General features: G+C 34.6%; 1 protein-coding gene across 10 annotated transcripts in view; it reads left to right on the top strand.

Annotated features, from left to right (window-relative positions):
* LOC100869934 (opioid-binding protein/cell adhesion molecule) overlaps nucleotides 1-16,260 on the top strand; it is a 185,214-nt gene extending 168,954 nt beyond the window's left edge. For all 10 annotated transcript variants that reach the window (XM_086903443.1, XM_086903433.1, XM_086903419.1 and 7 more), the window contains 3 exons: nucleotides 10,280-10,435; nucleotides 10,508-10,841; nucleotides 11,246-16,260. In XM_086903443.1, the coding sequence (XP_086759569.1) occupies nucleotides 10,280-10,435; nucleotides 10,508-10,841; nucleotides 11,246-11,391 (636 nt within the window). In that variant the 3' untranslated portion in view covers nucleotides 11,392-16,260. The remainder of the gene's footprint in view (nucleotides 1-10,279; nucleotides 10,436-10,507; nucleotides 10,842-11,245) is intronic.
* Nucleotides 16,261-23,828: the final 7,568 nt, after the last annotated feature.

Below are 23,828 nucleotides of genomic sequence, written 5' to 3'. Positions count from 1 at the left end.
CCCGCTCATATATATATATATATGTTACGATGAAAAAAATCCGTTTATATTATTCATTTTATTATTACACCGAAAAAGAAAAAGTTAAAAAGCCAAAAAGCTCGGGACAAATTTTTCGATCCAGTTATTTCGATATATCAATCCGGATCCATATCCGAAATTAACGAAATTTGCATAATTTCACGTCAAGTGAATCAAGTCGAAAAATTATCTGTCCAAATAATTAAAAATAAAAAAAAAAAAAAAAAAAAAAAAACACAGAAAGCTCATCGCGAATTCGCGATCATCGAGTGTAAAATTTAATTTGGAAGAGAAATTGTGCGAAATACCCGAGTTTTCCTTTTTCCTTTTTTAAGTCAATGTCACGAACTAGGAGAGGTTCGGGACAGTGATGGGCCATTGCTATTTAAAAAGGACGGACAGGATTGATTCTCCGTTGTCCTAGCTCTGGCAACAGAGCAGAAGGAGGGAGGGAGGGAGAGGGGAAGAGGGGGCCCGTAAAACTCAGCAACGATAAATTATCCAGGGGAGAAGAGATCGATACTCTCTCTGCCAACTCTACCCGCTTTCCTTTTTTCCGATTCTCCCGGGCAGACAGGCTTGCACGTAAGAGCGACTTAACGATCACAGAGGATGATCCATGAGGATAGATAATAGATAGACAAGCGGATAGATAAGGGAATTGGACACAAGATTGACAAAGTGGCTGACTAAGCGGGAATAACACGATCGCGATCAAGGTGAGAAGTGCCGATGCGACATCGTCACTAATCACTGAGAAATTATCCAAGAAAAATTGTAAATTTGCCCGCGTGGCAAAGAAAATATTCGTTTCTCTTAAGGCGTCTTCTCTGTGCGTCAATCGTCAGCCGGTTAATTAAATGGAAAGCAAAGGGAGAGAAGTTGTGAGAAACAATGAATACGTCCTGGTGAATAAGGATTAATAATAAGAAGTGAGAACAATGTCTCTGATGGAACGAAAAGATTTCATTCTGTACGCGTGATTATTTATGAAAGCTTTCGTACGACTATACGCAAACTCGTTTCTCTCGAGTTTCTTTGATTTCTTGTTAATCTTTTTCTCAAACTGAAATGACTTACTCGAGGAAATTGCTCTTGTAATTGATAATTGAAACTGATTGCAAAGATCGTTTTCCAAATTTGTTCAAACTTCGTGGCAAAATTATAAAACGTTAAAACAATGAAAGTTCGTGTAAATGGCGTGTAGAATTAATTAGCGTTATTCGTGTAAGAACGCATCGATGCCGTTTTAACAGCGTCTCTATCGGACGATCTCTCCAATTTGAGAGGTAGCGACTCTCAGTTCTCTTTTACAAACGAAGGAAGTCAACCAATTAATGGTTGACGAGTAAACGATCGTTTTACGTATTTACACTGAATACGGAAGAATGATTAGAAGGATACGTTACATAAACTTCGGGGGAGATCGGTCAAAGAGGGTTGATGATGTTATTTCTGGGGGGAGGGGGAAGAAATATCGGAACGTTTGTTCCAAAATGTTCCAAGTCGAGTGGCGAGTACCTAAGTTGTAGTAACTGGAAATGCAGGGAGAGAAGGGAGGGGAGACACGCTCTCCTACAAAGAACATCTAGTATTGGGCAAAGATCGATTCGCGCTCGAGTAGAATTTCAATTCGAACCGCCGAGAAATGTCTCGGATTACGAGTATCGGGAGATACGACGGACTAACCAAAAAATTCGATCGAACGTGCTGTGCAATAACGCGGTTTTGGGACTGTGTACGATGATTACGATCGAGAAGACAAGTTGACACGATCGAGAAATAGGGGTAAAGTTGATTTCTCAAGGAAATAATCGTGCAAAATTTTCTATCGTATCGAGTTTCTCGATATTTTCGAACGATATAGGAAATTTTCTATATTCTTTTTTTTTTTTCGAGTGAGCGAATAAAAATGGCGGATAATTCAAAAATCATTTTGGATCGGTTTCTGTAAATGCACGTTCGTGGGAATACACTTTTTTTTTCTTTTTCTCGAATTTTTAAGAAGTTACAAAAATTTAAACGAAAAATTGCTCGTTCGATTGTGAACAATAAAAATGGCGGCAAATTCAAAAATTATTTTGGACGATATCGGTTTCTGTGAAATGCATTTTCTTTTTCTCGAATTTTTAAGAAATTACAAGAATTTAAACGAAAGATTGCTCGTTCGACTGTGAACAATAAAAATGGCGGCAAATTCAAAAATTATTTTGGACGATATCGGTTTCTGTGAAATGCATTTTTCTCGAATTTTTAAGAAATTGTAAGAATTTGAACGAAAGATTGCTCGTTCGACTGTGAGCAATGTGAACGATAAAAATGGTGGCAAATTCAAAAATTATTTTGGATGATATCGGTTTCTGTGAAATGCATTTTCTTTTTCTCGAATTTTTAAGAATACAAGAATTTTGAATAATTTAATAAAAATGGCGACAAATTCAAAAATTATATTTTGAACTATATCTTGAATCGGTTATCGTGAAACTAAATGCAATGCACGACGAGAAGTATTACGTTCAGCTGCTACACCAGCAGAGCAATATAAATTTCACGTATGTATGAATATTTCGGAAATCGGTACACGTGCATTTAGAATCGAGAAAGAAATCCCGTTGGGAATCGGAAACTTCTCCAATTTTCCCGTTCGAATAGCGAATTGTCCCTGGAATGTCGTGGAAAGTTCATCTCGTCGAATATCGGACACCGCCTTTCCTCCAGAATTTTTCTTCCCCTCCACGACATAGCTAATCGATCCGAAGAGCAATTTGCAAAGGACAATGATAGAAATCGATCAATTTTTCACCCGATTTCCAACGACAGAAAATTATTGCAATATTATCCGATAAACGTTGCAAGAAGTAAAAGTGTAAACTTTGTAAACATCACGGACAATTGATACATTTTATCGTTGTCTTTTTTTTTTTTTTTTTTTTTGAATGACGACCGAAAATAATCAACAGGTGGCGAGCGACACGAGAAAAACTATATAAATTATCGTTATACAGAAACAGAATGACGAACGTGAACGTCCAGTAACCTGATGTACACTGATGAATATTAAAGCGTGAATATTATTTTATACGTTACAACAATTACGAACTTAATATTAACTTACTTAAGAACAATGTTATTGGAAGAATGATGAACGAATCTTTACTTTACGCGACACGTGTCGGAGTTAATTGAACGCCAGATTGCACACCAGATTGAAGAAAGATCAAAAATAAAACACCGGAAGCAAATATCGACAGTCTCGTCGAACGTCTACAAAATAATTCTCTTCGAAAAATTATTCTCAAGAACGACCGAGTTTTTCGAACATCAAGTGGGGACAAGTGTATATAATTTTCAATCGAACGATATACGATCAGGTTGAAAAACAAGTGGATATTAAAACTCTGGCAAAGAGATTTGAATAATTACCGAGGAATTCATGAATTTAGCTCGATCCTGCACGATCAACGATCGTTCGACGTGCCGCTTAATTATCCTTAATGGACGATAATATTAGGTTGACGCACGTATAGAACCATTTCGAAATTTTTATCGCGACGTTTACACGCGTATCGCGATCGAAACTTGCTCCTGCTATAAATTCTAACCTCCAATATTTTCATCTTTCACAACGGTAAAAGAAATCGCTACGATTTCTTTCTTTTTCTTTTTTTTTTTTTTTTTTTCGTAGCAATTATAACGACGAAAGGCGAACCATGGAGGTTCGGCCTGGTTCCATTTCCGATCGAACAAACGTCATCCATGATTCGATGACGGAAGTAATATTTGATGGAGAGCAACGAACACCACTATCTCGTTTGTCTTATTAACCCGCCCTCTATACGCGCTTTAATAACGAGAATAATAACGGATGATTCCGAATATATCGGTCTAACGCGCATAATTATTTCCTGAGCAACAGCTCATTATCCAAATACGGGATGGATCGACAGACACAGTAGCTCTCTATGTGTATACATCGTACATCATTCCACTACGCTATGGATTTAACCTTCGATAGCAGTAGCCTTGGCTTTGTTCGAACGGGGAGCGAAATTTCTGTTGCTGGGTTATATTGAAAATGAAGATGGATATCTGAAGGAAAAAAAAAAATCTTATTACCAGTGAGAATTTATTTCCAAGGATGATATAGACACGAAAATTTATTCTCGAAGGGGAGGGAGGGGGAATTTATGTCTGGACTAAATGGGTCCCATGGGTGGTATTATAAGTCGATCTTGTTCCTTCCGTTTCCACCGCCGTTTCCTCTCTTTCGTATTTATAACGAAAATTAGCTTTTAAAATTTTAGCGCCAAGGGATTTCAGGCGTCGCCTCGATCGACGACGAAAATATTTTATAAACGAGCAAATGTGTATTTACAATTCCAATATCTATCCCTGGCGAAGAAAGGAGGTCCCAAGAAGGTCGAGATTGCGTGATATTGTACAAGCAATAATTTCGAATGATTTCACAGTATAATAATATCATCGATACAAAGTACTCGTGAATCGTATTAGAATTGGATGGAGGAGGATAAAATGACGAATCGTGACAATGCTAGAACTAGGATAAGGTGAAAAAAAGAAGGAGGAAAATAGGCGAGAAAGCAATTGCCATTACTTCCACCAACCGAAGATTCGAAGACCGTGCCAGGTGGTGGCAATATGGTGGCGCGTGACGCTACCGCCACCGATTTTCTCATAAACCGGTAAACTTTTGTACGAGTTTTTTTTTTTCGAGAGAGAAAGAGAGGAGAGAAGAAAACAGATGCCGCTTCGTAAAGAGCGGGACGTCGTCGAGGAAAAAGTTCGTAGGTTAAAAGTCCATTAAAAACGCGACTATCCTTGAGGAGAAGGAACGAAAAATTGCACACGTTTTCATAGTGGGACGCGTTGCCAAGACTTTTAATGAACAAAGGTGATGAAACGAACGAGGCGAGCTCAAAAATATCTCTCTCGCGCGACTTTCTTTTTTCTTCTTCTTCTATCCTTCCTTATCGAAGGAGAACGAAGTTTTCTTTGTCTCAGTTCTTTTCTTCTTAGAGCTTGCCGTCTTCGTCAACTTTCCACGGAGGAAATATAAACTCGATTCCGTCGTGTAGCGATCGAGTTGTGAAATTAACGTGATGTATATGAGAGAGCTATTTCCGCACTTGGTATTCCGAGGCTCTTGTCTATTACGGAAGATGGTAGGTTGTGTTCCGTTGGCGCAGATATAGCACGATTAAACTACAACAATGGAGCCTTAACGGATGCATATAATCGAGTCTGCCGTGCGTCAGTTATCCGTGAAGCTTCCAGCAACTTGCCACTCGTGACGAAAAGCGACCAATTCTGAGCAAAAATAGAAGGTACAGAAGAAAAGGATATCGCGCGAGATATTTCATTTTTAAATAAAATTTACGAGTTACTAAGAAAAAGAGATCAAAATCTCTCGATTCTCTCTGCGAAAAATTGTAAAATATAATAATTTAATCGAGATAATAATTTTTTTGAGGTTATATTCTACACTGACGCGGATATAGAACGACTGAACTACAACAATGGAGCCTTAACGAATGCTTATAATCGAGTCTGTCGTGCGTCAGTTATCGGAACCGAAACTTGTCACTCGTGAGACGAAAAGCGACCAATTTTGAGCAAAAATGAAACAGAAGAAAAAGATATCGCGCGAGAAATTTTGCTTTTGGATAGAAGCTCGGGTACGTGGGTGCGCCACTGCCCAAAGGACTCAACGAAGCAAGGGCCCCAAAGGTCCCTCGTCGGTCCCCCCTGCGTAAAATTGTAAAATATTTATAAGACAATTTTTTCTTTTTCCAGATTATCAAATTATCCGTTGCGAAAAATTTTCAAACGTCAAAAATATATACTCTACGAAAAGAATACGAAAAAGGAAAGAAAAAGTCGGGTCTCGAGTTACTAGTAAAGCTATAAAACTCGACGAGGAAATATGATCCGTCGAGAGAGGCGATAAAACTGACGCGTCAAAGGACGAGCACAATGACGAATAATAACTCGGGGGCCGTCGTAACAGATCGAAAATCGCGAAAGAAGCAACAATGAGACAAGAATGATAGGGAACGCAACGTTCTAAAAAGCTACTCTGTCCCCTACTCTTTCTCCCGATACTCTTTTATCGCGATTTTATCTCTTTAATCTCGATCCTACCTTCGATCTTTTATTCATCACGCGTAGAGATATCAAGTTGCTTCGCCTCTCGACACCTTTTTTTCGCGCTCCACGTATCGCCTCTAAGCTCGTGTGCTTTTCCGCTCGGACGCGTCGCTTTGCATGCAGGAAGAATAGAACGACGAAGAAGAGGGCGCGAAGATCGGCACGCGTCCCCTGCGCGACACCGCGCGAATACACCACGTTTTTATCCTCTATAAACGCACGGGATAAACCTCGTAAATCCGGTTATCACGCGACAATCTTGGGGCAATGGAATATAAGAATCCGCCGTCGAGTGGCCTGTTCAATTATTATGCGTTTCACGAACAACTCGAGAGGGAAAATAATTTTCTTCCTAAAGGAAAAGAAAAAAGAATTCAATTTTTATTTACTATGTCTCGCGATACATGAACGAGATAGAAATTTATTACAACAATCTATCTTTTTTATTTCGTTCATTTTAGAATCGAACTCTGGATAAAATGTTGGAGTTAAGAAATTTCGTGCATCGCGATAAAAATCATTTTATTGGCTCCGTTGAAGATCGAAGACCACCACCAAATGTTCTTTCCAAATTTTGAAAATTTCATTTCCTCCCTTTAAAAACTCGGCTAACGACCGAGATACAATTTTTACGAGATTCCTTAAATTTTACGATTCGCGCGCGCGCATCAGAAACGTTCAATTTAGATCAACAAGTACAAATTAATAAACTTCCACTCGTTTTCTTCTCCCTGCAATTTCTTGGACTGCGTGTCACGAAACTGGGAAATAGAGATTTGAACGATTCGAAAGGAACGATATTATCGATACAATCACGAATTATTCCTTTATTTCCTTATATGATCCTTTTTTCGATCGATCATCATTTCAAAGAATGAATCGAGGATTTCGGGAAAGGAAGTAAAATCGACGACCGCGCTCGATATTCGATAAATTTATCGCGATCACGGGCCACTCTTCCAAAGGGAGACATTAATTAAACCGAGGTCGACGATGTTATCACGATGCCGTGTTCACACGTGGGAAGAAAAGCCTGATTAATGGAACCCTCCTCCCCTCCCCTCGCCGGTTGACCGGAAAAAGGATGTATTATATCCCCTCCTTTTTCTTTATCCCATCCCGCCACGCCACCAAGTGAAACCAAGATTTTTATTAAGTTCCTTTTTCATCTTTTTCAACCGTGGCAAACAAAAAAATCAATCGGAAGCGAGAAATTCGTATTCGAACGAAATCGAGCTGAAACTGAAAACTCTTTCCCTCGAGAAGAAATTCGTGCGGCAAATAATTCTTCGAGAGGTACACACGATTAATTGGGCGAAGATGCGAGGATCGGAAGGTGACTCGTAATACCGTCGCCCAAGTTCATTAATCGGCTCGTTTATAGTGTAGTGGGCACTCGTCGCGGCGCTCTCATCGATCCCTCGTCGAGCCGCGTTAGAAAATCGCGAAACCTGGAGCCTCGAGCGCACTCGACGTAGACAATTAAGACCGTGCAAGTGGCCGGTCTCCCTTCCTCCCCGATCGTCGCCGACGAGCTCCATCTTTTTCTCTCCCGCTCGTTACTCGCTACGAGTCCACCTGTATCGAGATAAACAAATGCGTTAAAATTTTTTTTTCTTGGAATTCCACCTCGAAAACTTTATTCGCTCCGAGGAAGATCTAATCGATCTTTTCCGATTTCCGTGCTAAAATTCAGATAGAGAATGGACAGAAGAGAGTGGACATTCGAATTCCATAAGCATCTCCTTAACCCTTCAATTGCGGTGTATGTAAACAACGTGTTAATTTTTGCTAATATCGAATAGCTGTGACTTATATATTACAGTACTGAAATAGAAATAAAATAAATACGATAAAAATAGAATATCACTTTAATGTAATTTATAATTAGAACTTATTATTATTAAGTATATTTTCGTGAACTTTCCCTAATTTGGATAAGCCTTCTGTTTCTTCGTCGAGAAAAAGGCGCGTTGAGCAAAATAGTTGGCGAATATAGCGATTTAGTATAAATTTTGAGATTTTAAGTTTCTGTAATAACAGCTTGTACATTTACTGTTTTATTGTACGATACTTTCTTATTTTGCAATACACTTTTTGTATATAATTTATAAAATAATTGGAATTATATTGTCTAGTATTATTGCTTTTAATAAAATATTCCTTTTTTCGTTTAGAACGATGGGCCGTGCTAAAAGTATCTGCAGTTAAAGGGTTAAATTACATTTGGAAGAAACTTTCTCGCAAGAAACTATATCGAGATAGCTAAGATTCGAGAATGATTGTCGTTCGAATGTAATCAGAAGAAATACTATCAATATTCGCGAAAATGTTGTATTTCTACCGGCATCCACTCGATTCAACGTCCTTTCCACTCCCTTTTTCCTCCCCCCCTTTACAACACCGCACACGATTCGACGCCGCCCATCATTTCGCGACACCTCGAATCGAATCGCGTCGCCGAAGAAAAACTCGAAACACCTCGAGCGGTGTGTCTCCCTCCCTCCCTCCCTTTTCAAATCTTGTCACTATGTTTCACGACTATGTTGTACGACGTCTCGCGATCAGCGCGGAAAATTCTCGGCCAAGCAAAATCAAAGTCGAAGTTCGAACACGTTTTCACGAAACGTGAGCGATTTGACAGGGAGAATAAGGATTTGGAAGGGTCATAGATAGAGGCGTGCCATTGTTAAAGCTACGTTTTGTTCGATTGTTCCACGAAATCGGCGAAAGGTGAATTTTTCTACGGGAATTTTCTTCAAAGGTGGACGGGATGCTCGATGCCGTAATTCAAAGATATCCTCGCTGTCCACCGGGCTATTGTAGTCATTTTCGTGAGTATCCTTAGCCCCCGTTTTCCGTTTGTGCATTCTCTAAATCGCCTTTCTTACGAATGCAAGAATAACGGCTGTCACGGGACGAAAACAGCATTACGGATGGATAAGCTGGATGACGATGTTTCGTACTTAGAGGGAAGGAGGGAGGGAGAAGGATTTATTATTAAAGCTACTTTCAATTTTGATGCGACATAAATAATAGAAAAGGAGCGGTTGAAATAAATACCGTATTTATTACGCGGAAGATGAGAGAGAGGATGCCGGAAACATATTAAAAAATGTAAACTTTTCTACACGGTCGGACTATTTAATTAGAATTTTTTAAATATCTTTCGAAAAAAGGGAGTATATTTTCAGGGAATATATAAAATATGCAGGGACGTGTTTCGCCATTTTAAAACCAAATTCCATGCTTGGTTGGACGATATATAAACTCTTGCCTCGTATAATTTCTTCCACGATCGAATATCTTTCGATATTATTCTATTCGCCCACCCGATTTGTATACAAGTATTAAATGTGCAAATAAGTTCTTTCCCTTTTTTTTTCCAAATTCAAGATTTTATTGCATAAAACAGGTACAAAATTTCCTAAACTGGAATGATGCGAATGATGCTTCTCGCGCGCCATATTGAAATTGTTGCAGAACTGGAAACACTCAGATGGCGCCACAAGCAGCAAGTAATTCGATTTCGGTCAAAGCTTACGTAGAAAAAAAGGGGAAGGAACTTATTTGCGCACCTAATAATTTCCATGGAATATCACAAATCCATATTATTCCCTGTGTAATAATTATCAAAAATTTGAAAAAAAGTACCGATATTCATCGATACACAGGAGCGCTCCTAGCGATTCTTTTTGAAAACAAAAGAACGCTGTTTCAGATGGCGCCACAGGCGAGAAGTAATTCGATTTCGGCCAAAATTTACGTAGAAAAAAATGGGAAGGAACTTATTTGCACATTTAATAATTTTCACGAATCCATATTATTCCCTGTATAATAATAATTACTAAAAATTTGAAAAAAGTACCGATATTCGATACACAGAACTTGGAGCGCTCCTCGCGACTCTTCTTAAAAACGAAAGAACGCTGTTTCAGATGGCGCCACATTGAAATCGTTGTAATTCATATTATTCTTATCAAAAATTTGAAAAAAATATCGATGCTATTCATCGATACTTTGAAATTCCATAAAATTCGAACGTTATTCTCGTATTCGATAACGAGCAATAACCGATTTATCGTTGCAGGTAACGTGGATCAGAAGAAAGGACAGGCAATTACTGACGTTAGGCACAGGTACTCACGCCATCGACACGCGGTTCATCGTCGTCTCGAACAGCCCGGATTGGACGTTGCTGATCAAGAACGTTAAGCCCGACGATGCTGGCCTGTACGAGTGCCAGGTAACTGTGGTGACTTATTCCAACGAGCAATATTTCGAATGGAAAGAAAAAAAACGGTTGGCGTCGAAACAGATTCAAACGGAGCCGGTCCAACAGCGATTCATTCGACTGAAAGTGACAGAGGCGTACTCCGTCATCCCAGGGGGCCCTGACCTGCACGTGAAGCAAGGATCCAGCCTTCGACTCGAGTGTCAATTAATCGCGTCGACCGAGGCGCCCAGCTTCATCTTCTGGTATCGAGAGGGGCGCATGATCAACTACGACGACGAGCCGGGTGTCAGAGTGGAAGCTACGAAAAACGGATCGATCCTGGTTGTCGACAAAGTGAAACTTTCACATGGTGCTAATTACACTTGTTCCCCGAGCAACGCGAAACCGGCGTATATCATGATACACGTGATCGAAGGTTAATACGCTCATTCTTTCCTCTCAATCGAGCTCTGCCTGATAAATATTCCATATTTCCATCCACCTTTCGGTTCGAAACGAGAGAAATAAAATCGATCGCCGATTCGATACTAGTCACTCTTTTTATTGACCGAAAAAGAAGAAAGCGTCGAGACGATGCGACAACCATTTCTTTTTCTTTTTTTTTCTGAAAAACGCGTTTCTTTTTCTTCGATGAATGCGCAAAAACTTCATTCAAAAATATGTACTCGGAGAAATGTTTTCGTTTATTTGGAAAAATCTTCAATTTCAGAAAGTATAATCGTCGGTTTACTCTCGCGTTTAATTTCCCGCCATAACTTTTCCCCTTGTCGATTCCTCGCGAAAAACGTTATTTTCTCATTGCCCCGTTTCTGTTTGCAGAAGAGGAAAAACCGGCGGCTATGCACGGCGGTGATCGGCGAAACGCTACGTCGAGAGCGTCCATCAACGTCATGTTGATTTTTCTGACATTTCTCGGTATACGCACCTCGAATCGACTTTGCCCGCGTCAAGCCTGCGCCACGTGACCAGCCTATCCTGTCACCGAATTGATACAGGCCACGGAATCACGAATAATTTCCATCTCCCTTTGCCCCCCCTTAGAGCGCGCAACGCGAGTATTTCTCGCATGAATGAAACACGCTTCGTTCGTTCGTTCGTTCGTTGCGCGAATCCCTTCGAAAATGATGAATGTCCAGGTCGAGAGAAATAATTCTTAAAACATTCTTCGTATTTTTAATCCGAATTGCGTTCCTCGGGGGTAAAATTAAAGGAAATTGTAATTTTTCACTCTCGACGTAACTTGGGGAAAAAATAGGATGCAGAAATACATTTTGGAAATTTCTCAAAAAATTGTTCATTCTCTCAGAGTTGATCGTTCTTTTTATTATTAGCGGATAGTTGGAAAATAAAACTGTGCTGTGCGTCGATCGAGTGAATGTATTCTGGAGAGTAGTCGGAATTTTACCCTCGAATGTGTCCACACTCGTTCAATCTGTATTCGATTGTGTAATTCGACGATTTAATTTAAAGGCTTCCTCCCTCTCCTCATAGCCTGGATATCGAACTTCGAAAATAATAATATAGCACGCGAGATGTCTATTTTTCACTTTTCGAGTTGAATTCGAGCGGAAGCGTGTGTTCGTGATCTTGAAAACGATTTCAACGTTCAATACGCCGATACAAATATATAAATATATGATATCGATCGGGAGTAGAAGATCGATTAAAAATAAGAGATTCTTGAAAATGGAAAAAAGAAACTTCGTTCCATGTTAAATGTTGAAAACGTGAAAACGTTTTACGTAAGACATTCGCGACGCTGCAACGATTCTCGTGAAACGTGCGACCGAACGTAAAATAAGCTCAAGCAATATTATAAATCGAGTATTATAAAATTCGTTTTTAAAACCGAGTATCTTCCGAGTATTTTTATCGTGTGTACGATACAGGGTGTCCGATTTTAATTATTACGAATTACGAGAAGAAAATAATAAATCAGCATAGTCGCAGTTAGAAATTATACGCTGGACCAGCGGTTCTCAACCACTGTGAAAAATGAAAATTATTCATTTTTTTTTTACATTTCTTTATCTCAATCGACACTACGTTCAATTCAAATATTTATTCGATCATTTGAAGAGGTGGTAACGTTTTGCAGGATGTGCCGTGGTAATTTATTTTTCCGAATTTCTTATATCTTATATAAAATGGCCTAGGGCCTATCTTATATAAAACATCCATACGTATGCTAATTTTACAAGATATATTATAAGGTACATCGATCGATAAACCAAATAAAATTCTTTCAATTTATCTTAACGTTAAATTTTTAAATTATTAAAAGTATACCGCGACGAGGAAAAGGTTGAGAACCACTGCGCTAGACTATTCTTTTCAAAACTATTCCAACGAGATTCCTCCTTCAAGTTCAATCAATCCTTTTCTTTTTAAAATAAAAAAAAACCTTACAAATGATTCGTAATTATAAAATGTGACAACTCTATACACAAAAAACTCACCTTCAATGCACTTATCGGTTCATCTCTTTTCCTAAAACGAGTATATAACGAGTATATGCCAAGGAAATGCGCGCGAGACGATTACAAGGAGCCAAAAGGAGGAGGAGAAAAAAGAGGTGCGTACGACATATCCGTTTGCATTTTTTAAACGATTCAATTAAACGGTCGATCGCAAAGGGTTGGAAGACGCGTCACAAATTTCTGTAATGAAGGAGGAAAAGGAGAAAAAAACGATATTTCATCGATGCGAAATATATATATATATATATGAATCCACACGAGTTTTATTCGCGTTCAATATTCTCTTTCGTTTCGGCCATCAAGTCTGAATTTTTGTTTCCTTTTTTTTTTCCTCGCGTATAAATAAAGAATGACAGCACGTGCGAAGACATCGCGTCCATTCACGCGACAATCGATGCAGTGGCATCGCGTGGTGACACGCGTTGAATGGAAAAGGCCGAGGTTCTCTCTCGAATATAATTTTTAATTACTCAAATAAGTAATGTAACATCGCGCTCCATTTACCGATTTAAACGCAGCACAAAAGTGAGCTCGATTAATTTTTCTTAAAAAAAGATTCGCGAATTAACGCGAATATTTTTGACCAAGATTGAATTTTTTTTTTTAGAAAAAGAAAACTCGAATGAAATAAAAAATGTTTCCCGATTTTTTTTTTTTTTTTTGAGAGAACGATACACAACGCAGTAAAATTTAATTTCAATTTTAACGAGGGCAAATATTTGTATCGTTCGGTTAATAATTGAGAACTGATTATAGAAAGATGTATTTGTACGATCAAATTAAAATTTTCATTATCAAAATATTATTTTTGGGCGAAAATAAATCAAAATTTATTATTTTCAATTATTTCCACTTAAATAATTTATTATTTCGACACATATATATATATTCAGTTTTCAATTAGGCGAGATAGAGGAGATTAAACGAGCCATGTCGTATCGTGAATTATACGAATGCCAATACACGATCGCCAATTTTTTTTCTTTTTTTTTCATTAACAAACCGTAGGCATGAAAAATCCAGCGAAACGATTTTACCTTTGCGAACACGATTACATATAGCAGCCTGAAAACACGTGAACAGTTTGGTCAACATTTCTCCGATATAAAATCACAATGAAAATATGATTGAAAACTGCTAAACTGCTGGAAAAAGAAAAAAAAAAATAATAAAAGAACACGAACAATTCTCTCCATTTTTGTTCAAACTAGTTTTATGTATAGCCCGATGCGTTTTCCCATTGGAAAAATATTAAAAAAATCGCTTAACAAAGGGTAGTTCGACGTGTCCGCCCGCGAAATGAAGTACAATCACCGTTCGTCATATGCTTCGCCGCGGGAAAAGAGGAATTTTCTATCTATAATAATAATAATACTCGAATCACCATTTTTCCAGGTAACGTTAGAAATAATCACTCGATGTATTAATGTGATCAATGTAAATACGTGTATACTAACTTATACTACACTTTGAATCGTACGTTTAATAAGATGTATCAAAAGGTGTGTGTTTCTTTCGCGAAATACATATATATATATATATATATAAGAATTTTACATAAAATATCTTTTTACACGGAATGTTACGAGAAATATTAATATTCGCGTTTTGCGAAATAAGAATATAATTTCTCATATATTTATAATACGGATAAACAATTTGATCGACTTTCTGGATAAAATTATCCGAGATTTTCATTGCTCGACTATTAATTAATCCGCTACCCGGTATAGGCGGCGTTATAAAACTTATTAGCAGCAATAATCGAAATTGCATTAATTGACGTACGCAGATTTGATTCGATTCAACGAATCAATTTGTTTCAAGTGAGTGATATAGTGTATCGAGTGATTTTCAATATGGACGTTTGTGAAATATTTTTCGTTGAATATAACAAAAAAGAACACGCGAGGATGGAATAAAACGATAACAAGATTTTCGTCTCCTACACGCTAATGTTATAATGTAAAAAAAGGAAAAAAAAAAAAAAAGGAAATGAAAAATAATAATAATAATAAATAAATTGGTCTTTTTGAATCGAGCAAGTGATAATTATTCTATATATGAAGAGAAAAAGAAAAAAAAAGTGTCTTTCATCATCGGGTAAGCGAATTCATCATCAGGATTTTTTTTTCAAATTTATCCTAAGAAATACAACAATAACGATAACATCTTTATTCGATCAGTTGAGTAAATTGTCTCTACGTTATTCGAAAATGAAAAATTCATATATTCGATGGTTTGAATATTTGAGCTTTTATTTCGATTTCACGAATATCCATAAGTGATCGCCGTTCACACGATTCCCGGCCGAGAGGTATCGGTTTAATAATAAGATCGTAAGAGCCGAGTACGGCCAATAAAGCCACCATACGGAATTTCTCGTATCACTGCAATCCTATCCCAAGGAATTTTGCTTGCAACCCGTGAAATGTAATAGCCCTCTTTGCACCGGTGCTAATGTATAGTAAAGATGTATCCTCCTGCTGCTCTTCCTGAACGCGCTTAATCGCGTATTACCAAGTAAGTACTTGTAAGATATTTAATGCGGAAATTATAGCCGATGAAAATGTTAGTCCTTTGAGAGGAAATTCCTGTACATCGATAATCTCCCAAACATTATCTTTCACGTGTTGTCGAACATCGTAGATTTCGGGAAGGAGGTTAAATTGAAGGAAAGCAGATAAAAAAAAAATGTTGAAATTATTCCTTTCCATTCTTCTTCTCTTATTCGTGGCTATTCACGAAATTTTTGTAAGAACAAAATGTATTATTCCAGATTACAACGGATGTGAAATTTTGTTAAAACGAAGAAAAGCGGATAAAAATATCTGAAAGAAGAAAATGTATCATTCCTGTTAGAACGGATACAACAAAATTTGAAATTTCCTGCTATCCATTTAGTCACGTTTCCAGCACTTAATCGATTTGCAACCTTTACGAGACAGTCGCCAATAATCGCAGCTTATTCCCCTCCATTAATCAAAACTCGACGGGCGATTCAATAGCTAATTTAGTGTCTGTTGTACAAGAGATTCGGAGTCAATACGCGTTATCAAATTGCAACACCAACGAATTCCAAGCAGTAACATATGCCGAGCATATATCAAATAGAAACTCACGATGCTCGATAATTAATAATGGTATTCCATAGATTATATTAAATTATGCTGCATTAACGAAGAGATTTATATCGGTTTCTCTTTGTCATTCATTCTACATTAGCCACGACCGATTGCATTGGTTGATATTGGCTGATACAATTTTGACGAGTCCTTCGATTTTTTTCCCCAATTTTTCCATCCATTTAATATGAAAACTCGTGAAAAGAGAATATATACATCATAGAAATCACTTGTTCGTTTTATTTAGACGTAGCGCTTTCTATTTCACGAAAATATCATCGCTGATTATTTTAATTGAAACCGGTATGAAACGTTGTATAGAATATACGATATGAATATAGAACAACAGAAATATATCCAGTTATAAAGTTAATTGAAAAACCACGGGATGTAGAACGTAGTTTGGCGCAACAAACGATAATAAACGAAAACTACTAAACGAAGTTGGAGTTTTGCACTTGGCGCGAGTACACTTACGGCGAAAACTAGATGAAATATGATACGGTCATAAAATAGCTTATCATCGCCGCGCTTAATCTATTTCTGTTTCCTTCGCTCTTATATCTTCTCTCTTTATCCTCTTTATCTCGCCGTGCATAAAAGTCTCGAATATAAAGAACACTTGTACGATAGAAAAAAAAAAAAAAAAAAAGAAAAAAAAATCACAATGCAATTTTCACGCAATTTTTAGAATAATAATTTTATCATCGTCGTTCTTTCGATATAACGATATAATACTCGTAGAGGAAAAGCGAAACTTTCGTTCGATTGGACCATTAAATATGAATATGTAGTAGTAGCGCATATAAAAATACAAGGCGAAATATGTGGACGATAGTGGAAAATAAACTAATCGGTGAACGGTCTTTGGCAACACTCGCATTGAATAAAGATACAAGAGAGAAGATACGGTTACGGGAACATTGGCACTCGAAGAGTATACGGGTCGTGAATATCGGTTTCCAATATAACGGCCGGGATATATTCGTAGGCGCTAATTCGAAATATCGTGAATAGCGCCTTGCAAGATTGGAAATTCCATTCTATACATATACTTGAAGGGCATACGGCTGGTATATTGCTACGTGTTACCATTCGGCTACCACCATTGTCACCACAAATCCGTAAGATCCGTATAATCCTGTGGAAACGAGTGATATCGTCTCGCTATTGTGTAAACCGCCAATTGGATTCTGGATTATCACCGGTTCGGAACATCTATCTTTCTCCCGACTTTTAACGTGACGCCTCTGTTTTTCTGCGGATCTTTGGATATGGAGATCGATTTTCGCATCGATAGATCGACCAACTGAACGAGATATAATGACTGGCGGAGGGGAGCGAGTTCAAAATAAGAGAGATCGTTCCTTCTCTATCTCTCTATTTTGTATCATTCGATCGATATAAAGTCTTTTTATGGTCCGAAAATATCGTTTGATATTTTTTCTTATTTGGCACAGCTGAGAAAATGTTTTCTCGTTAACGTTTCGTATATTTAGATTTTCGAAAAACGATGATTGGATTATGTTGATTATATTTTCAACAGATGAACACGTAACACGAAAGAATATTTTTTGTATATTAAAGATAAAATAAACTTGAATATCGAGTATAGAATAGGATTACAAAAATTTAAATTTATATCATATAAATCCACATAATTAATGTAATTATGTAGATAAATGAAAATATCAAGAAAAAATTTAAATGTTTACTGATAATCCTTTCAATCAGTAAATTTACTGATACATTTTCAATTCTTCACTTCCCGTTTTTTATTAATAAATATTATAATATGTATAAGAAGTATGTATTAATTATAAACATTAAAATCTCATATTTTCTATAGAAATATTATTGTACTTGTTAATTGCAAATATTATCGTTCGTCGATTAAAAGAAAATAGCTACCTAAGTTACCGATACACGGTTCACAGCACAGTCGGTCTTTTAGTTTTTTATGATACAAAAAGGTTTATATCACGTGTTCTGAAATACCGACTTAAAAAAGAAATGAAATACTTCTCCTGCGATTTATTATAATCAACATAAGAATTATACGTATATTTTTATCATCAAAAATATTTAGCCAAGAATTATGAAAAGATCCTTCATTTTTTATATTTAATATTACGATGCAAATCTATAATATTAATTCAATAAATTTATTTGATTAATTCTTTATCACACAAAAGATACATAATTGCAAAATGCAGCCAATTAGTATTACTTGCAATAATTAATAATTGCGCCGCATGTAATTATATATCAAATAATCACGATTTCCAAGTCTCACCTCGTGGAGGTTGTTGCAAATTGGAGACTTACCTTAAGCATGATTCCTTCCATCCTTTTATGAAAAAATTTATTCAACATCAAGCAAATCTTTCTTCTGGTATGTGTTTGCAAAACGTTATGTTCAATCGTTATGCAAAACAAGTAAAAGGAGTTATATGGAAAACCATCGCAAAAATTAAATCTGAAAATAAAAATTAAATTAAATCTTAACCTATAAAACACTATATAAGATGCTTTTGTACATATCAATATTTTATATTTTCATGAAAATAAAATATTGATAATTACAAAGTGTAAAAAAAGATGAGATATCTGACATGGAATTATATATTATTAATCATTACTATTATAATACCACCATTACAACTATTATAATTAACTGTGCATGCATATTAGAAATATACTTTAAGCAGAGCTCTTCTATAAATTATTTATGTTTCAAGTTATTTAAAATTTATCTAAACTTAAAAATATCTAACTCCTACTTAAGTACCTAATTCCTAAATTTATACTACTTATTAAATATTTACAGTATTTCATAATTGCTACTTAAATAAATATTTTATGCTGTTTAATATATAGAAAATTTGTAATTGCTATTTTTACAGTATCTAAATCTCCTTTTTTTAATTTTTATATATCTAAAGATAGTACTTTTCTATATAAAAACGTTAAAGATTTTTTAGGAATCCTACCTATAAAATAATTCTAATACATTTTTCAAGAGAACAGGATATTATATGAAATAAAAGTTTCTTCAATTAATGTTTAATTCCATATTGATTGTACCATAGTCTCTGAAACAAATAAGACTAGAAAAGATTAGTAAGATAGTAAGATAATTATATTTATAATTATTATGAATGATAATAATGATAAATTCATTTAGACAGAATAAATCTTTTTTTCTCTCTACTTATCAAAAATTAAAGATATTATTCTGCCTATAAATTTCTACCTGTTTAAAAATCTAAAAATTTATTTATGAGATCTTATCCAGAGAAATTTTAATGTAATCAAAGAAAGGAAAAGGGAGTATGAGTATGTAGTAGAGTAAGAAATAATCAATAATCTCTGAAACAAATTAAACTAAAAATAATAAAATTTTATAATAAATTCTTCAAACTGGATTATATTATATTTACTGGATTAATATAAAAGAACTCAATAGATTTAAATATCATATTTTCTTACCTTTTTTTATTGTTTTCTATGAATTAACATATCTGAAACAAACTATTTATTGAATTAATAGAAATGTAAAAGAACTTACAAAGAAATGTAAAAGAATTCAATAGGCTCAAATATTACATTTTTTTTTATGTTTTCCTTTTGATATTTTCTTTAATTAATGTATCTGAAATAAACTTATTTACTGACTTAATAATTAAAAAAAAAAATTGATATCTGAAAATAAAAATATGTTGTAATAAAATTTTATAAATTGAATGAAAATTATTGTTTATAAATTTTCAAAAAAAATAATAATCTATATTTTCTGAATCAAAATTTTAAAAATTGAAAAATTTTTAATACAAAATTATATAAATTAAAAATTAAAAATTTATTTTCAATTTCGAGATAAAAAAAATTAAATAAAATCACGTTATTAGTTTCTTAACTTCAATATTTTCATAAAATCCATCTCCAAATTTTTGTCAAAAATAAAACCAAGAAACGATTTTTACCATAAAAATTCATCTTTAGTGATTTTAAAAAAATTCTAGGTATTGTTTTAAGTAAATTAATGTTTCATCAAATATTATCAATTCAATAATTCAATAATTTAATAAAAAAAATGTAAGTTTTGTATTTTAAAACTTTAAACCTCACTGTCAAGAAAAATATAAATATTATGGCAATATTTTCTGTAACAAATGCAATGTGATAAAGAATGTTGAAAAAGAAATTCGCTATATATATATAGACGCGAACAATAATTCACGGAATATTAATTTTTTATAGAATAGAAAATGAACCGCGATGAGTGCTTTATTTAACAATATATTAATTCACAATTGACAAAAAAAAATTTTGTAAATTTAAAAATTCCAAAACAATTTATTTAACACCGATCCATGCACTCAAATTTAAATATACGCAACACTAAAATAGCGAGGAATCCACCAATACAGTCTCCATGACTGTTATCGACGAACAATCATTCATGTAGCATTTTTAGCTACACCAAGTGATCCAGGAACATGTTTTTCCACAATTCTTCTGTGGAAGAAATTTGGGCATTTAATATTCGCAACGCTACTTAACAAACGCGATTATTTTTCAACGCAACACTACTTTTTAAAACAAATGCAATAAAAATCATTAATTACGTATGATTAAAAAGCTACAATCAATTAGTTAAAAAATTTAATGACAAATGTTAAATTTTAATACTACTCTACAAGAAATTATAATAAAAAAAAAAAAGTGCAACATTAATACAAACGCGATTCTGTCATTTCAACGCAACTCTAATTCAATCCGTTCTTAATCAATCGCAACACTAATTAAAAATCATCGCGATGCCCATGATGATCGGATGTGATGGGCCGGCATGCAATCGGCCAGACAATACAAAAACAGACTACTACTAAAACGAGCACAGTGACAAAAGAGTAACAATCACTTCCCATTCTTTGGAAATCCAAACAAAATCCAAAAAATGAGAAGCCATTCGTTGCAGCCCTCTTCGTGACAGTTTGTCGGGCCTCTTCGGTCTTCCTCCTTCGAGCGCCATGCCCGCTGAAACTTAAATCTAGGCTCGAGATCCGCGAACGAAAAATAAAAAGAGCAGAGGCTCGAGCTCGAACGTTCGTTTCGAGATTTGCTTCGCGACCACGAGCGCGAAATTCGAAAAATCGACGAGCAAAGCCGGAAACGGAATGACATCGTCTCAGCTCCACCCTCGATTCCTCAAATTTGATTTCCTGAAACAGGTTGCCACGCGAAAACGCGCCTACCCGATCTGAGAGACTGTGGCAACCTGCCCGGCCCTGCCTACTTATAACTAACAATCACACCAGAATTATACTACCTGTCCTGCCTGGCCCTATATTTAAAAAATGACAAAACAGGCATACCAACACATTCGTTCCACGATTCTCACGCATAACACTCGGGCGCAAAAAGCCTACGCTAGGGAAAAGCGTCCCGGGACGCCTCCGACACCCGAGCTTGGCACACAACTCGCACACCTCTAACTTTACGTACCGTTTTCCTGAAATCGACTGACGATGGCTGGCGACCATTGCGTGAAACGCGATGAAAAGTATTTAAATTGTAATTGTGAATATCTATGATTGAATTAATACGAATATTTTCATTGTATTAAATTTGTAAATTGAGATTAAAGATCGGTGAATTATTAATATTATTATATGTTTCTGCTGCTATTTAATTGCGATTTAATATTGCGGTTAAATTATTTGTAGCAAGGGAAATAAACGACGCAATTCCACAGCCTAACCACACACACAATGTGGAAAATACGTCGTGCACGATACGCTAACGCGTCGTCAGTCGCTAAAAACATTTTATCGACTTATAAACTAAAGTCATCGTGCCCATCGCCTTTCTCCCATCCAAGTGGCACCTGGGCACGTGAATGAGTTCCTGGCAATGAACACGGAAAATTAAACCTGAAAATCCTGAGCTAAAGAGATATTAATATATGTATACTTTGTTTCTAACGGGCTAATGCTCTTTCATTTTATTTTATTATAATACATGAATATATTAAATTTAATAAATTACTTTAATATTGGGAAAATATATATTAAAACAATAAGCAATTAATCATTTTATTTATGAGCAATAAAAAATAATTGACTCTATAAATGAAATAATAATGATATTACCCTCAGGCGATCTCTTCATCAAAGCATATTTTCGAATATACGGAAACAATAATCATAATTTGTTGCATTGATACAGAAATCTACCTGTCACGAAATGTCTTCTTGCATATAAAATTTATATTCAGGAGAAATAAACGTAATATTTTTATATTTTAAATTATATATAAATTTATAATAAAAAACCAAAATCGTTCAAACATATTAAAAATTATTTATATATTATCTTTATTATTGTGTAATAATTGTAATAATTTTTTGTTACAAAATCGAAGGACATTTAAAATTATTTAAATTAAAATTAAAATTATTTCAATATTTCTTATTTATTTGAATATTCATAAATATATATTCATATGATTATTTGCTTTTACAAATTTATATATTGATTTGATTTCACAAATTACTAGCAAATGTATGCTAATTAATTAAACGCGATATGCAAGAAGACCTATCCTGAACTAATAAATAATAGACAAGAAATAGAAATATTACCACTCACAGGTATAATAAATACCTGCGGTCACTGTGCTCGTACAAAATTCTACGAATACAACCAATCACTCGTGTCAATTCGGATCTTTCATCCTATGACATGATTGAATGATCGGAGGAATCAAAAAGCATGCGACTCACCATTAGATGCGAGGAACGATGGTAAGATAAATATTCAGGAAGACATCAAAAAGGGGAAATATCTATAACAAACAATGAAAAATTATAATTTAAAACACAGTTCATTAAAAAATTTTTTATGTATAATAATAAAATAAAATTTTTAATTTAAAAATCAGAAAAATCTAATAACTTAATTTCAATGAAAGAATAAAAATTAGGATAAGTAATTACCTTTTCACAATGATGAATAATCATCTACTATTCACTGATTTTAGTATATACCGAATGTTTAAAAATAATGAAAAAGTTTTAAAAAACGAATTTTTTAAAAATAAAATAAAAAAGAGATTAATAACGCGTCCATTTATATTAAAACCGGCATACAAACACTGACTTTACTTTTACAATTAAATATTATAATTAAATTTAATTAGAGTAATTGTACTCTGAAAAACATTAAAAAGACTAGTTATGCAACAAAACACTGATTCTATTGACCGCATTGCGCGCGGTTATAAAAATTCTCTGAAAATAAAATTATATTAGAAAGAATAGAAAAAAAAAAAGCAAAATATATTTTAATTTTTTTCTTTTTTCTATTATTAAACATTTATTATAGAAAATAATGCTATTTTTTTTTAATTTATTATTATTAATTCATGAATGAAAAAATTTTATGTACAAAAAAGTATAATACATATTTTTAAATTATTATTTTGATAGGAAAAACATTAATATCTATTTGATGAATATTCATTACAAAAGTATATACAATTTTTAATAATAAACTTTATCTTAAAGAAAAATGAAAAAGAAAAATAAAATAAATATAGTATACATACAAGATATCTTTTAAATTTTACCGTTTCTTTATGAAAAGATATAATGGCGTCCATATTGGAACTTTTCCCGCTTTAGAATTAGATCAGCAATCAATTAATAATCTGTACAAAAGAAAATTGAAATTTTAAAATAAATATATAAAATTAATGTATAAAATTGATTATATTATAATATAAATATA

The sequence above is a fragment of the Apis florea genome, unplaced genomic scaffold (assembly GCF_048593485.1).
Source record: "Apis florea isolate Af1SG1 unplaced genomic scaffold, ASM4859348v1 contig_1615_pilon, whole genome shotgun sequence".
In the NCBI taxonomy this organism is placed as follows: domain Eukaryota; kingdom Metazoa; phylum Arthropoda; class Insecta; order Hymenoptera; family Apidae; genus Apis; species Apis florea.
Note: the sequence above shows the minus strand (reverse complement) of the source record. Positions and strands in the feature narration are given on the sequence as shown.